Source organism: Bubalus kerabau, chromosome 15, assembly GCF_029407905.1.
Source record: "Bubalus kerabau isolate K-KA32 ecotype Philippines breed swamp buffalo chromosome 15, PCC_UOA_SB_1v2, whole genome shotgun sequence".
Lineage (NCBI taxonomy): Eukaryota > Metazoa > Chordata > Mammalia > Artiodactyla > Bovidae > Bubalus > Bubalus kerabau.
The window spans coordinates 8,760,968-8,775,892 of NC_073638.1; the positions used below are offsets into that span (position 1 = coordinate 8,760,968).

At 34.3% G+C, this 14,925-nt stretch overlaps 1 protein-coding gene across 1 annotated transcript in view; it reads right to left on the reverse strand.

Annotated features, from left to right (window-relative positions):
* Nucleotides 1–10,126: 10,126 nt before the first annotated feature.
* The window catches only part of CNTN5 (contactin 5), a 649,216-nt gene continuing 644,417 nt past the window's right edge, over nucleotides 10,127–14,925 (reverse strand). Inside the window, exon 23 of the mRNA XM_055548167.1 lies at nucleotides 10,127–10,458. Coding sequence (XP_055404142.1) covers nucleotides 10,358–10,458 — 101 coding nt within the window. The 3' untranslated portion in view covers nucleotides 10,127–10,357. The remainder of the gene's footprint in view (nucleotides 10,459–14,925) is intronic.

Here is a 14,925-nt window from a genome sequence, read left to right on the forward strand (position 1 = left end):
ATCATATTGTCTGCCAACAAAATCAATTTGACTTCTTCCTTTCCAATTTGAGTGCCATTTCTTTCTTGCTTTTTTTCCCCCTGAATAATCTTGCTAAGACTTCCAATGCTATGTTAAATATGAGTGATGAGAATGAGCATCCTTATATTATGCCCCTTTTTAGAATAAAAGCTTTTAATATTTGACAATTAAATATGATGTTAGATGTTGGATTTTCATATGTGGTCTTTTATATATTGAGGTGTGGCCTTCCTTTTTATAACCAACTTATTGAGAGTTTTTAATCCTGAAAAGAAGTTAAATTTTGTCAAATGATTTCTATACAACTATTGAGGTTATCAGACATATTTAACTTTTGTTATATTAATATATTAATGTGGTATATCACTTTTACTAATTTGCATATGTTGGACCATGCTTGCATCCCAGATATAAAGCCCACTTAATCATGATGATTCCCTTAATGTTCTGTTGAATTTGGCTTGCCATTTTCACAGAAGTAGAAAAAATAATTCTAAATTTGTATGGAAACACAAAAGACCCTGATAGCCAATGCAGTCTTGAGAAAGAAATAAAAGCTGGGGTATCATGCTTTTTGATTTTAAAATATACTGAAAATCTACAGCAATGAAAAGAGTACTTTCCTGACAAAAAAATAGGTGAGTGAAACAAAATAGAGACTGCAGAAATAAACTGATGCACATGTAGTACACTAATCTATGAAAAATGAGGCAAGAGTATACAATGGAAAAAGGGAGCCTTTTCAATAAGTGGTGTTGGGAAAACTGGACAGCTACATATAAAAGAATCAAAGTGTACTGCTTTCTCAGAATATGTATACTAATAAACTCAAAATGGATTAGACACTTAAATGTAAGACATGAAACCATTAATCTTGACAAAAATGTGTCTTTGACATCAGTCATAGCAATAGTATTTTTTGGATATGTCTCCTATGACAAAGAAAGCAAAAGGAAAAACAACTAAAGTGATTACTTCAATCTAAAAACGTTTTTACATAATGAATGAAACTATCAACCAAACAAAAATGCCGCCTACTGAATGGAGGAATATATTCACAAGCAGTATTTCTAATAAGGTGTTAATATACAAAATATACAAAGAGTTTATATAACTCAATATCAAATAAAACAACCAGAGTTAAAATGGGAGAGTACATGGATAGACATTTTTCTAAAGAAAATATACAGATAGCCAACAGACACATGAAAAAAATGCAAAACATTACTGATCATGAGGGAAATGAAAATCAAAACCACAATGAGGTGCCACCTTACACCTTTCAGAGTGGACATCATCTAAAAGATGACAGATAACAAGTATTGATGAGGTTGTGGAGAAAAGGGAATCTTTGTGTACTGGTGGTGATATTACAATTGGTGCAGCCATGAGAGAAGACAGTATGAAGGTTTCTAAAAAAATTGAAAATATATAGAACTGCTATATGATGCATTAATTTTACTTCTGGATATTTACCCAAAATAACAAAAGCTCTAATTTTAAAAGGTATATGTGTTCCAAAGACAAGATATAGAAACAACCTTTATGTCCATCAATAGACAAATGGATAAGGATGATGTGGTATATTTATACAATGAAATATTACTCAGCCATAAAAAGGAAAATTTCCATTTGCTATAATTGGATAAATTTAGATGGTGCTATGCTAAGTGAAATGTCTGGCCAAAAAAGACAAATACCACATAATCTCACTTATATATGCAATTATAAAAGCAAAACAAACCAAAAAACAAAATAAAACAAAAATAGACTCATTGATACAGAGAACAAATGTGTGATAGACATAAGGGAGAGTTTGTTGGGGTTTTGTCATATAGATGAAAGGAATGAAGTGCTACAAACCTCAGTTATTTAATAAATCAGTCATGGGGTTGTAATATATAGCATAAGGTATATGGTCAAAAATATTGTAATAACTTTGTATGGGGACAAGTTGGACAGACTTACTTGTGGTGATCATTTTAACATCATGTATGCAAATGTCAAATTGTTACATAGTACACATGAAACTAACATTAGCTCAGATGGTAAAGCGTCTGTCTACAAGGAGGTAGACCTGGGTTCGATCTCTGGGTTGGGAAGATCCCCTGGAGAAGGAAATGGCAATCCACTCCAGGACTATTGCCTGGAAAATCCCATGGACAGAGGAGTCTTGTAGGCTACAGTCCATGGGGTCGCAAAGAGTCGGACATGACTGAGCGACTTCACTTTCACTTTCACACATGAAACTAACATAATATTATATATCAACTATATCTCAATTTAAATGAACAAATAATTTAAATCCTTGTCATCATGTCACATCACATCTTTTTCTAAAAAATTTGTCTAAAATAACTACATTGTCACATCTAAAGAAATTAGTATATTATATTCTATCCAGTCCAATTATATTCATTCCATTTTATCTAGTTTTTAGACAAACATCACTTATTAGGAAGGATTTATTTGAATCATAATTCAAATGAGGTCTCTACATTTTATTTCACTTCCTAAGTCTCATTTAGCAAGGAACACCCATTCCTTCCCTTCTATGTCTTCATGTTATTGCCCTTTGAAATGAATGTTCTTATTTTCCTAAAGAGTATTCAACATTCTCGCTTTGGTCAATTACATTTTCATGGTTTCATGTAACAAATTTTTTTTAAATTTCCTATGTTGTTGAAACTGGTAATTAGATATGGAAGTTGATTTCTTTCAGGAATCAGGAATTTTGTTTTGTTTTATCACAAATACTTCACTGAAGTATTATATATTTTGTGTTACATCACAACAAATGGTCAACAATGTAAGACTGGACCACTGTAATGATGCTAAAATAAATTGGTAGGTTCCCCTGCTGGTTGTGTGATGTCTAACCATTAGACATCACGCATCAGACATCTAATGGTTCTTTGCCAACCATTCTTGCAAAGGTTTATTTTAGCACCCATTGATAAATGTTGTCTGAACCAATATTTCACTAGGGGTTGCAAACTGGTGAGTTTCAACATGTTTCAATACTTATTTATTTGATAAGTTCCCCTGGAAACATTTTCAAGATGGATTCTGTATCCATTTATCATGATCCTGTTCATCTTTTAAACTTCATTGTTTTCTGGACCTACTAAACAATGAAGGCTTATTTTGTAAATTTTTTTCCTCAGACCACAAATCAACTATTTCTTCAAGGAGCCACAGTTCTCTTTAATGGATAATAGAATCTGTCTCATACCAGGTTCCCTAGTAAATAGATTTTGGTGCAATCTTAGGGCAGCACAAGTAAGGGAACTGGAAAGTGAAGCAGGAAAGAGTGGGATTCAAGGTAAGATAATGCTTACTCAGGTTTTTGCTTTACGCTAAGCTTAGTTGGAGACATATCCTTGCCAAATACATCTGTGTGGCCATGTGGGAATCTCCAGAAAGGCTTTATTAAAAAGTCATGCTCTGGGGCATACACAAGACAGAAAAGAGGGGATTAAGTACATCTGAGTGGCTCATTCTTCTTTTATTCACCATTTATCAGTGCTCATCCTTAGCAATTAGTTTTTGCACTTTATTTTTGCATCATCAAAAACTTTCAGGGGCTAATAATTTGGAAGTCAGAATCTATGTCCCACATTGAGACATTTTATCTACACACAAAAGTTGTGAGAGGGACCAGAACCCTAGAGGTATGCTTCATTGGCTTGGCTTTCAGAGTGGCAACCAAACGGTAGAACCTGATGCCTTAGGTCAAAGTATTGGTTGGGCCCATGCAGTGAAACTGACTGAACCTGAAGGGAGTTAGTGAATTGGTGGCAACTGAGGTGGAACAATCATCCCAGGGCCTTGGAATTAGGTGAGACCAACTCTGTCAGGAGAGATACGTGCAATACGTTTGAGATAGAAGCTCATGATAACTATAAAATATAATTTTAAACAATGTTTATTTTTTTCAATCTGAAAAGATTCATGCTTTAGTAGAAAGGTGGTACTCATAGAAAGCAAAATGTAGGCTATATGAGTTAGGATACTGCTACAGATCACATAACTTCCACCACTTTCCGTGAGCTGAGAGTCAGTTTTTTGACTATATTTAAATTTAAGAGAGGCTGGGAAATAAGGTTTAGCTGTATTCCTGGGGAGAGAAGTAAATTGGTTTTGGAGAGTCAGTTTATGTCACATAGATAATATTTAACAGTGGAATATTTCTAAAGTATTGTAGCAATGGTCTTTTAAGTAGTTATTATTTCTTTTTAGAGGTTAATCTGCAGTATGTCATAGAATTCACAGATGTTTGGCCAGATGTAGGACTTTTCTGGTAACTGTCATGGATTTAATTCAAAATTAGAAAAGAGTGAAGCAATAAAGATAGGAAATTGGACATCTCAGAATATTCATGTCATGCTATACCTGAATCACATGTTGATAAAATTTAGGTTGCTAATTTCTTTTATATAGTCTAACATTCAGGTCAAGAGGATATTGTTACTCTTCTATAATGTTGAAATGGCAACATAGAAATAATTAATTTGCTTATTAAAATTGGTTTAATTTTTATGTGGTGAGAGCTATCAGCTATTAAGTGAATTTTATTTTGATCCATTTAATGTATTTCAATATAAAATTTATTCTTGCATATTTATGAATCACTGCATATTTTATAAAGATATGATTCAGTATTGTTGCTGCTGCTGCTGCTAAGTCGCTTCAGTCGTGTCCGACTGTGTGCGGCCCCATAGATGGCAGCCCACCAGGCTCCCCCGTCCCTGGGATTCTCCAGGCAAGAACACTGGAGTGGGTTGCCATTTCCTTCTCCAATGCATGAAAGTGAAAAGTGAAAGTGAAGTCGCTCAGTTGTGTCCGACTCTAGCGACCCCATGGACTGCAGCCAGGCTCCTCTGTCCATGGGATTTTCCAGGCAAAAGTACTGGAGTGGGGTGCCATACTGTTACATAAATATTGGAAAACAAAGTAGAACATACCATGTGGCATAATATATTTTTTTCTGAGAACAAAAATTTCTTTTATTAAAAGAAATAAGATGTAGTGCTGTATGCATCTTATTCTGTCATATCAGAATGTAGGAAATGTCTGTGACTCTTCCTCTCAATGATGTTAAAATCAGTGGGTTCAGATGATGGCAGCCTGATACTCTCACTGAAAAGTTCTTCATCTGCAATTTACGTAGTGGTTTTAACATCTGCTGATGAACATTGCCTGAGTAAAGTATTTATTCTTTTTTAATTTTATCATTCCTTTTGGATTTATTAACTGTGATTATTTTATAAAGTAGAGCTATGCTTCATGAATTATTTGATTTTCCTGAAACAGTCCATACAGGAAAGGCAAACAATTCTTTCCCTTTTTGTATTTTATAGCAATTCTTAGAATGGTGAATCTTGAATCCAGCAATGATAATCAATGATTTTGCATATATTAGTGTGAAATAATACATTTTTAGATATTATACATGTTTCAATACACTGCTGTCTTTGTTCTTAATGAGTTCAAATTACCCTCTTTTCTAATGGAATGTGATTGTCTGCACTTAAATGAGTCTCTATAGAAATGATAAGGAGTCCCAATCTCATCTTGTACACATTCTACTCAGACCTTAAGTCAGTTATTTCTCCAAGAAAGTTTCTTTTAATGATGAATAGAATTTGGAGACCACAAGCTGTGCATTTTTTATTCATTGTTTATATTATTTGTCCATTACAGGTGTTCATTTTTCTTATAAATCTTTATAGTGAACAAAGATAATAAACAGGTCATTTTAAAGAAAAATGCTAAATAAACTGTGAATTCATACTTATATTTCTAAGTCAAAGATTACAGGTTTTATTTTATGTATGTATGTATTTCCACTCTTAATTCTGAAAGTATAATCTTTTAATATTTTTAGCATTAAATTTATATATTGGCTAGTTCAAAAACAATTATACTAATTATGCTACTTACAAGAAGACCAATGAATGTAGATTAAGATTTGCATGTGTGTGTTTTGTCCTTGTATATGTCTTGTTAGAGACATGATATGGGACATGACGATCCCATACTGTCAAAATACTGAATTGTAATACTTATCTGTGTGGTTGTAATTCGCCTACAAAGAAAAATTTTTAAGTTTTTTATCATCAAATTGATATATAGTTAGTTTAGTTATTTTCTGTTTATTCTTATTTTTTGAAGTTTACTTTGTTTTTTCCTTTTTGTTTGATTTTTAAATTAATGTAAAACATTTATATAGTTCCAAACTTAAAACTATGAAATAAGTACATTGAGAAAGTGCTTACTTGTATATTTGTGCCCATATCCCATTCTCCCCTTCTTTAGGAAGTAACAATTTTTATTAGTTTTTAGTTCATTCTTCCATTATTTCTTTTAAAGAATATTAGCAAATACGTGTTTGTATTTTTTTCTACTTCTTCCAGAACAGAGAGCCTATGTTCATCAGTCTGCACCTTGTTTGTTCACCTAAAATTGCATAATTTTTGTAGTCTATTTTAAAAATAGATCCCTAGACATGAGATTGGTAGGTCAAAGGGTAAATCCATATAAAATTTTACTAGTTATTGCCAAATTCCCTTCAATAGAACTGTATCATTCTGTGTTTCATAAGATTTTGAAAATAAGCATTCCCCTGTCTCTGACTTACTGAATCAGTCTCCAGGATTTGAGTTCCCAGGTGATTTGGATGACTGCTCAGGCTTTTGGACGCTTGTTCTAAACAAATTTAAAGTTGAGCATGGAACTAAATCCAATCAAGTACTCACTTGATATGTGCTAGGTATTATATTGTACACTAGTGACAGAAATCCAAAAAATGAGCATAATTTAGTCTCCTTTGGAGGATTTCATAACCTAGTTAGTGGAGAAGACACATTTATACACAAATCATTGCAATATCATGAAATTATTGGTATAATAGAGATGCACGCACCCACTCCAGTGTTCTTGCCTGGAGAATCCCAGGGATGGGGGAACCTGGTGTGTTGCCGTCTGTGGGGTCGCACAGAGTCGGACACGACTGAAGCGACTCAGCAGCAGCAGCAGCAGCAGCAGAGATGTATACATGGTACTAAGGAAGCACAAAAGAGGGAGCATAAAAGCTGTCTATGAGAATTGTACCTGGTATAGATTTGGATATGCTGCTTCTGCTTAGTCGTTTCAGTTGTGTCCAATTCTGCAGTCCTATGGACTTCAGCCCCCCAGGCTCCTCTGTCCATGGGATTATCTAGGCAAGAGTATTGGAGTGGGTTGCCATGCCCTTCTCCAGGGGATCTTCCCAACCCAGGGATTGAACCTGGGTTTCTTGCATTGTAGGCAGATTTTTTACTGTTGAGCTACCAATGAAGCCCAGATTGGATATAATGTGCTTTAAAAAAGCAAAAATGTGTATTTAACAAACTCTTTACAAAATGCATTTAATGAAGTCGTCTTCTTGAGAAGAAACAAATCAAGAGTTTAAGTCTGAATTTATCTCATTTGTACTTCTTCGCTTGGTTTATTCTTAGACATAGCTTTCAGTTTTCAAGTTGGAACTATTATGGACCTCTATAAAGATTTTTCAATTTAAGATAATCACAGCATGCAAAGTCCTAACATAATGATATTTTCAATGTGAAAGCACCACCATAATCATGTTCATAGTGTGGTCTGCATAAAATAAATAATGTTATTCATGTAGCTGACAGGAGAGAAGATAAAAGTCAATAAAAAGAGAATTATTTATTAAAAAGATCTAATGTTACAAGAACAGTACACAGAACTATTATCTGACTGTGCCTTCCACATGGTATATACCATTATATATAATATATATACAGACTGTATACAATATATTTAATGGTTTGACATGGGATCCACCGTACCTTCATTTGGGTATGCAAAACATTCAGTTTCATGAAAATTTTAATAATGGGGAGTCTTTTTTTCTTCATAGTTCAACTGACAATATACAAAAATACAGTCTCTTTAGTGAGTTAAGACTGCGTGGTTACTAGTCCATCCAAGAAAAAGTTCACTGAGTATAATGTACCTTGATAAGGAATGATGTTCTGCTTTCTACAAAGTAACAGTATGTAATACATAAGTACCTAAACATTTAAAACCTGTTTTTTAATAGCTTCATGATGCAAAATACATATTCTGTGAATATTGAATGAAACCATTCCATATCACTGATTCCTATAATATCTCAGACATTCTACATTTAAGTATTCTGTCAGATATACACCATCTATCAGCTAGTCAGAAATATTGGTTAGGTTGAATTTTCCATATACTGACATTATATTTCACTGGGCTTTGTTTTATAATTCAGTTCTTAAAGTCTACTGTGTCGTTTGAAACACCACGGAAAATGAAGAAAATGATTTGATTTATCAAATATGAAGTAAAAGTTATTGCCCATTCTTTAATATTTTTGCTGCATTTTTCAGATGTACAATCTGCTTCTGCAAGCTATATCATACTTGAGAGAACCCATATTTGCCTGCTAAACAATTAGCATTCTCTCTATATGCAAAGTCCGGTCTCTCCCACTTCAAAGGAGGTGCTCAAGGAAGGCCACTTGGTTGTCATTTTTCACAGGCTTGGATATCTACCATCTGTGGTAATATACTACAATAATCTATTAACCAAAAGAGTCTTCTTAATCACTTCTTGTTTGTTTAGGGGTGTCTTGGACATAATTCCCCTCAAAGAGAGTGAGTAAGCAACACAAACAGTGGTCCTGTGTCTCTGAAACCAGTCTCTGAGGATGTTCAGAACAGAAACTCTAATCTTTCTTCTGATTCTATAAAGATTAACCTCTAAAGCTAGCAATTTGAGCTCAATACTGCTTAATTTTGCTTGCTATTAAACATGTGAGAATTAACAGGTTTAGAATTTACAAAGAAAAAAAAAAAGGAATCAACCTTTTGTTATCATATTAACAACACCTGTAAAGTGGTAGTTTCTCCAGGCTATTCTTTTGGCATATGACTTTGCAATAACTATCCTTCCAGGCATCTTCTTGGGTCTAATGTGAACTCTGGCTGTTCTCATATTTGTTAGAATGTCTGTAAGAAATTATCACATGTAAAACTTCAACCTAGCTTTCCAACAACCTACCGAAGATCACTTATTTTCAAATTGATTCTCAAATAGTAAACGGGTATTACCTCTCAAGCAGAAGAAATAGCAGAGCCCCTGTACTGAGGTCATGTTTCCACACACAGCTTAATTAAAAAAAAATCAATTTATCCAAGAGGTCCTCTTTTTTAATAGTCAGTAAGATTTTATTAATGGCATGTAATGCATGGAATTGTTTTAAAAAATCAACATTTTTTATGCTTCATCATTTTAATCCATAGACAATCTGTATGTAAAACTACTTGCAGAACAAAGTTTCACTGTCCTTAAAGTTATTTGCAGTTAGAAGAAAACCTTGGGCCTAATTCAATACCTTTTTTGGAAATAGGTGGGGGAATGGGAAAGCTCTGTCTTTTATTCATTTTCAAATTAGCACCCTTGGCAGCATGTCAGTATCTGCAGCCTTTAGTGATCATCTCTACATGTATATATAATGACTTTAAATTATCTTTTGTTATTAAAAATATAACATTTATTATATTTTCAGCTAGATAACATAGTACTTGATGAAAACAATAGCACTTCAGTTCATTTGGACTCACTTTCTATTTACCTTGCACTAATATAAATGGCTTACTCCCTACCCTAATAACTGGCTCTAGGGATGCATATAGAATAGCATCTGACAAATTTTGCTATTTCATAATGCAATCATACAATATTTTTGTGGGAAAATTTTTGTGTACTATCCTATAATTAACCACACAATTGAAATATGTTTTCATATCTCCTGCTGGCTTGTCGATTAGTATAGTCAGATGAAGGAAAAATTAAAAACAGTAGACTTGGAGTATTAAGTGAATTTTTCATTCTGTTTTATATTTGTGTTTGAAACAGATCTGCTAGAGACCACTTACTCAACAAATGGATGGCACACACTCAGGGTCATCAGATATAAAATCAAATTCCAACATACTAAAAAAGTAAAGAATACATTTGACAGAAATTACTTTATTTACAAAAATTCATTACATACAATCTGCATATTTTTATTGGACCAAGAACTGTCCTCTCCATTTACAAAAACCAAAACAACAACAAAAAAAAAACCTGATGGATAAGTAATATTCCCCTCAATCTTCTGTAAGTGCACCATGTATAGTTCCAAGTTTTTGACGCTCATCTCAAAGTCCTGAGTTTCCAGTTACATTACTACTCTATTCACTGTAGTTATCAAGCTAAAGCGAAGAAAATCAAATTAAGTCTGAAGTTTTCACCAAGGAGTTGAAGGAATCATCAATGCCAAAAGCAATGTTACTGATGGAGACATGGAGAGAGTATGGAGGGCTGACTGAGCACTAGTGATTTTCCCACCTGTAAAAAGGAGAAGCATTAAATGGACAGAATTATTTTGGCTTTGCCTGATCTAGGATAAACTCATTTTTAAGGTATGTTAAGACAAATGAATGCAATATCAATCCTGTTTCTGATGAGAGCATTCCTTGTGTTTAGGAAACAAGAGGTTGTCTGGGGTTCTCAAAAGATATACTGAGGGCAGAAGTGTATATGGAATAGTGTCTTTAAAAGGTTGTGTCACCTTGAACAAATATATATAATCAAATATATATAAAACATCAATCAAATATATCTAAAAGAAATATATCTAAGTATGACTTTCAACAATGAGAAACTGATGGAAAACATCCCAAATTCCAGGTATGAGAATAAAATAATTTCCATAGTGCAAAATTCAGGAAATGGAATAAAAATAATTAGCAAAAGTTTGTGGCAACTAGAATTCATAATTCAATGAATTAAAATTTTAAATTTAATCATAAAATATTTAATTTATGCATGGATCTTTAATTGATTTTACAGTGAGCAGGCTTAAATTCTGGATTTGTTTGAATTGAGATTCTCACACCAAACTCGGCAAAGAAGAGGCATCTTTCATTACTCTTGCGAGGGCTTCCCAGGTGGCGCTACTGAGAAAGAACCTGCCTGCCAATTCAGGAGACATAAGAGATGCTGGTTTGATCCCTGGGTTGGGAAGATCCCCTGGAGGAGGAAATGACAACCTCTTCCAGTATTCTTGCCTGGAGAATCTCATGGACAAAGGAGACCGGCAGTCTACAGTCCATAGGGTTGCAAAGATTTGGACATGACTTTCATCTTGAGACAAAAGCATTGTATGTAGTTAATGTATTGGGGTGGCTGCCTGATTAAACTCACTAATTTGGATGGATTTTTGTGAAGTAGTTTTGATAGTGCCATAAATTTACAAACTAAGTATCATTCTTAGATTTTCGGTTATTCAAGCCAGAAGCCTTGGAACATATCATCATCATGATTGATTTCTAATGAATGCTTACTATATGCAAAGTACTGTACTAAGCCCTTTATACAGACTATCTTATTTGACCTTCACAACTTTCCTATGCAGTATGTGCTATTGTTTATCTCAGTGTTGCTGATGATACTGGGGCTCTGCTGCTGCTGCTGCTAAGTCGCTTCAGTCGTGCCCTACTGCTAGCGACCCCATGGACTGCAGCCCGCCAGGCTCCTCTGTCCATGGGATTTTCCAAGCAAGAATACTGGAGTGGGTTGCCATTGCTTTTTTAAAGTCATTGAGTTAGGGATTAGGGGAAAGATATGCTTTTATGTGTTATCTCTATTAAAACAATGATTGGCTTTAATTAAACACATAAAGATAAATTAATAATAAAATGTACCAACCAATTTTTGGAATCATCGTTCTGTCAAGCTATCCTCTCTGGCCAGATTGGGTGTAACAGAATTCTAGGTGTGATTTTTCTTACAGGATAGACTCTCAGTTTATTTTCCAGACATATTTAAGAACTGAAGAAACCTTTGTTTTGTAAACCACACATACATACACCCAAAGCAGCAAATCTTCTTTCCTTTGAAAATTTTTACAGCTAAGGTGCTAATAAAATCTATTATTCAACATATTGGAGAACGTTACATATATTTCAACTTGTACAAAATGGGGTCATTGTGAAGTGCATGGCCACATGTGAGCTATAAGAAAGGTTTGATGGCAAAGCCTCAGTGGCGTGTGCATGCATAATAAATAAAAACTATGAAAGCATTCTTTCTATTTATATGAGAGTGGCTGCATGCTTGTTAAATCAACTTACATGACACTTGTACAAAAAAACCTCCTCACTTTCAGAATATTAAGTAGGGTCTATATCTCAAATTCCACATAGAATCCATGAAAGAAAACCATGCTATTTCAGCATAGCAAAACACAAGCAAAGAAAAAAAAATTGAATCAATTTCTAGTCTCAGATATGAAACTAATTAACTATTTCACTTGAGCAGGTCATTTAGCTTCTTAGGCTTTTAGGTTTTAGAAAAGAGATAAGAATGAAACCTATTGTTGCTCCTGTTTTATGGGTCTAATACCAGGAGATTGAATGTTATTAAAGCTCAGGAAATGGGTTGACTGGACTAAGTATTATCAACTGAAACATAAAAGTTGACAATTTCACTTGAGAATGATTGCTCAATAAATAATGCTCAAGTGCTGTGCTATGCTTTGTCACTCAGTCATGTCTGTTTGTGACCCCATGGACTGTAGCCTGTCAGGCTTCTCTGTCCATGGGATTCTCCAGGCAAGAATATTAGAGTGGGTTGCTATGCCTTTATCCAGGGTATCTTCCTGACCCCGGGATCGAAACCGGGTCTCCTGCATTGCAGGCGGAACCTAGGTCTGCTGCACTGTGGGTGGATTCTTTACATCTGAGCCACCACAGAAGCCCAAATAATAATGCTCATAATTACCCATTAATTAAATGTACATTAAACATTTTTTATTTAAGGCTTTAATAAAAATTGCCCAATATCTTTTCAATGAGAGATTTATGTCTTTAATGTAACTTTTTGCATTTTATTTTCACAAACTCAATGAAATGATTACTTTCTTCTGAATTTGTAAAATCTCCCTTCTTTTAATCAGTTTTTCTCTTGCTGATATAATAATGGTGGCAGTGGGTGTGAATTCCAGTTCTTCCTCTTAGTATTAATAATAGTATGATCTTAGGCAAATTACTTAAATTTTCTCCATAAAACAAAAAAATGCCACCTACCTCATAGATTGTTAAGAAAATTAAATCAGTTGTTAAGCATTTATGATTGTGTCAGACTTATAGCAAGAGCTCTATAACTTTTTTATAAAAGTTAGAAATTATTAATATTGCTGATAATAATAATGATGTTCAAATAAATTATAGTGATCTAGTATACAACATCATGATTGCAAATAATAAAATATAATATATATTTGAAGGTTGCTAGAACTAAGATCATGGCATCTGGTCCCACCACTTCATGGGAAATAGATGGGGAAACAGTGGCAGACTTTATTTTGGGGGCTCCAAAATCACTATAGATGGTGATTGCAGCCATGAAATTAAAAGACGCTTACTCCTTGGAAGGAAAGTTATGGCCAACCTGAATAGCATATTCAAAAGCAGAGACATTACTTTGCCAACAAAGGTCCATCTAGTCAAGGCTATGGTTTTTCCAGTGGTCATGTATGGATGTGAGAGTTGGACTGTGAAGAAAGCTGAGCGCCGAAGAATTGATGCTTTTGAACTGTGGTGTTGGAGAAGACTCTTGAGAGTCCCTTGGACTGCAAGGAGATCCAATCAGTCTATTCTAAAGGAGATCAGCCCTGGGTGTTATTTGGAAGGAATGATGCTAGAGCTAAAACTCCAATACTTTGGCTACCTCATGCGAAGAGTCGACTCATTAGAAAAGACTCTGATGGTGGGAGGGACTGGGGGCAGGAGGAGAAGGGGATGACAGAGGATGAGATGGCTGGATGGCATCACCGACTCAATGGACATGAGTTTGAGTGAACTCTGGGAGTTTGTGATGGACAGGGAGACCTGGCATGCTGCAATTCATGGGGTTGCAAAGAGTCAGATACCACTGAGTGACTGAACTGAAGAATGTAAATTCAAATGTTCTCACCACAAGAAAGAATTAGCAATTATATCGTCTGATGGAAGTATTAGCTATATTTTTTTCAATATATTTGTGTACAGATGTATTATATATGTGTATCATATCAACTCTTGTACACCTTAAATTTACACAATGTTAAATTTCAGTTATATTTCAAAATAAAGCTGGAAAAAGAAAAAATGCAATGAAATTTATAATATATTTTTAAATCAATAAACCTAATACTATTTTAATTTTTAAAAACATTCCTTTTAAAATTTCCTGCTCCTCACTGTTCATTATCTAATGATAAAAGCAGTCACTACAATAGAGAAAGAGATATATTAAGCTAGAATGATAGCGAAAGGCAAAGGAGAAAGGGGAAGATAATCCAACTGAATGCAGAGTTCCAGAGACTAGCAAGGAGAGATAAGAAAGGCTTTTTAAAGGAACAATGCAAAGAAATAGAGGAAAACAATAGAATGGGAAAGACTAGAGACTAATTTTCTCTTCAAGAAAATTAGAGATACCAATGGAACATTTCATGCAAAGATGGGCACAATAAGGGACAGAAATGTTAAGGACATAATGGAAGCAGAAATGATTAAGAAGAGTTGGCAGGAATACATAGAAGAACTATACAAAAAAGATCTTAATGACCCTGATAACCATAAAGGTGTGGTCACTCACCTAGAGCCAGACATCCTGGAGTGTGACATCAAGTGGACCTTAGGAAGCATCACTATGAACAAAGCTAGTGGAGATGATGGAATTCCAGCTGAACTATTTCATATCCTAAAAGATGATGCTGTTAAAGTGCTGCACTCAATATGTCAGGAAATTTGGAAAACTCAGCAGTGGCCA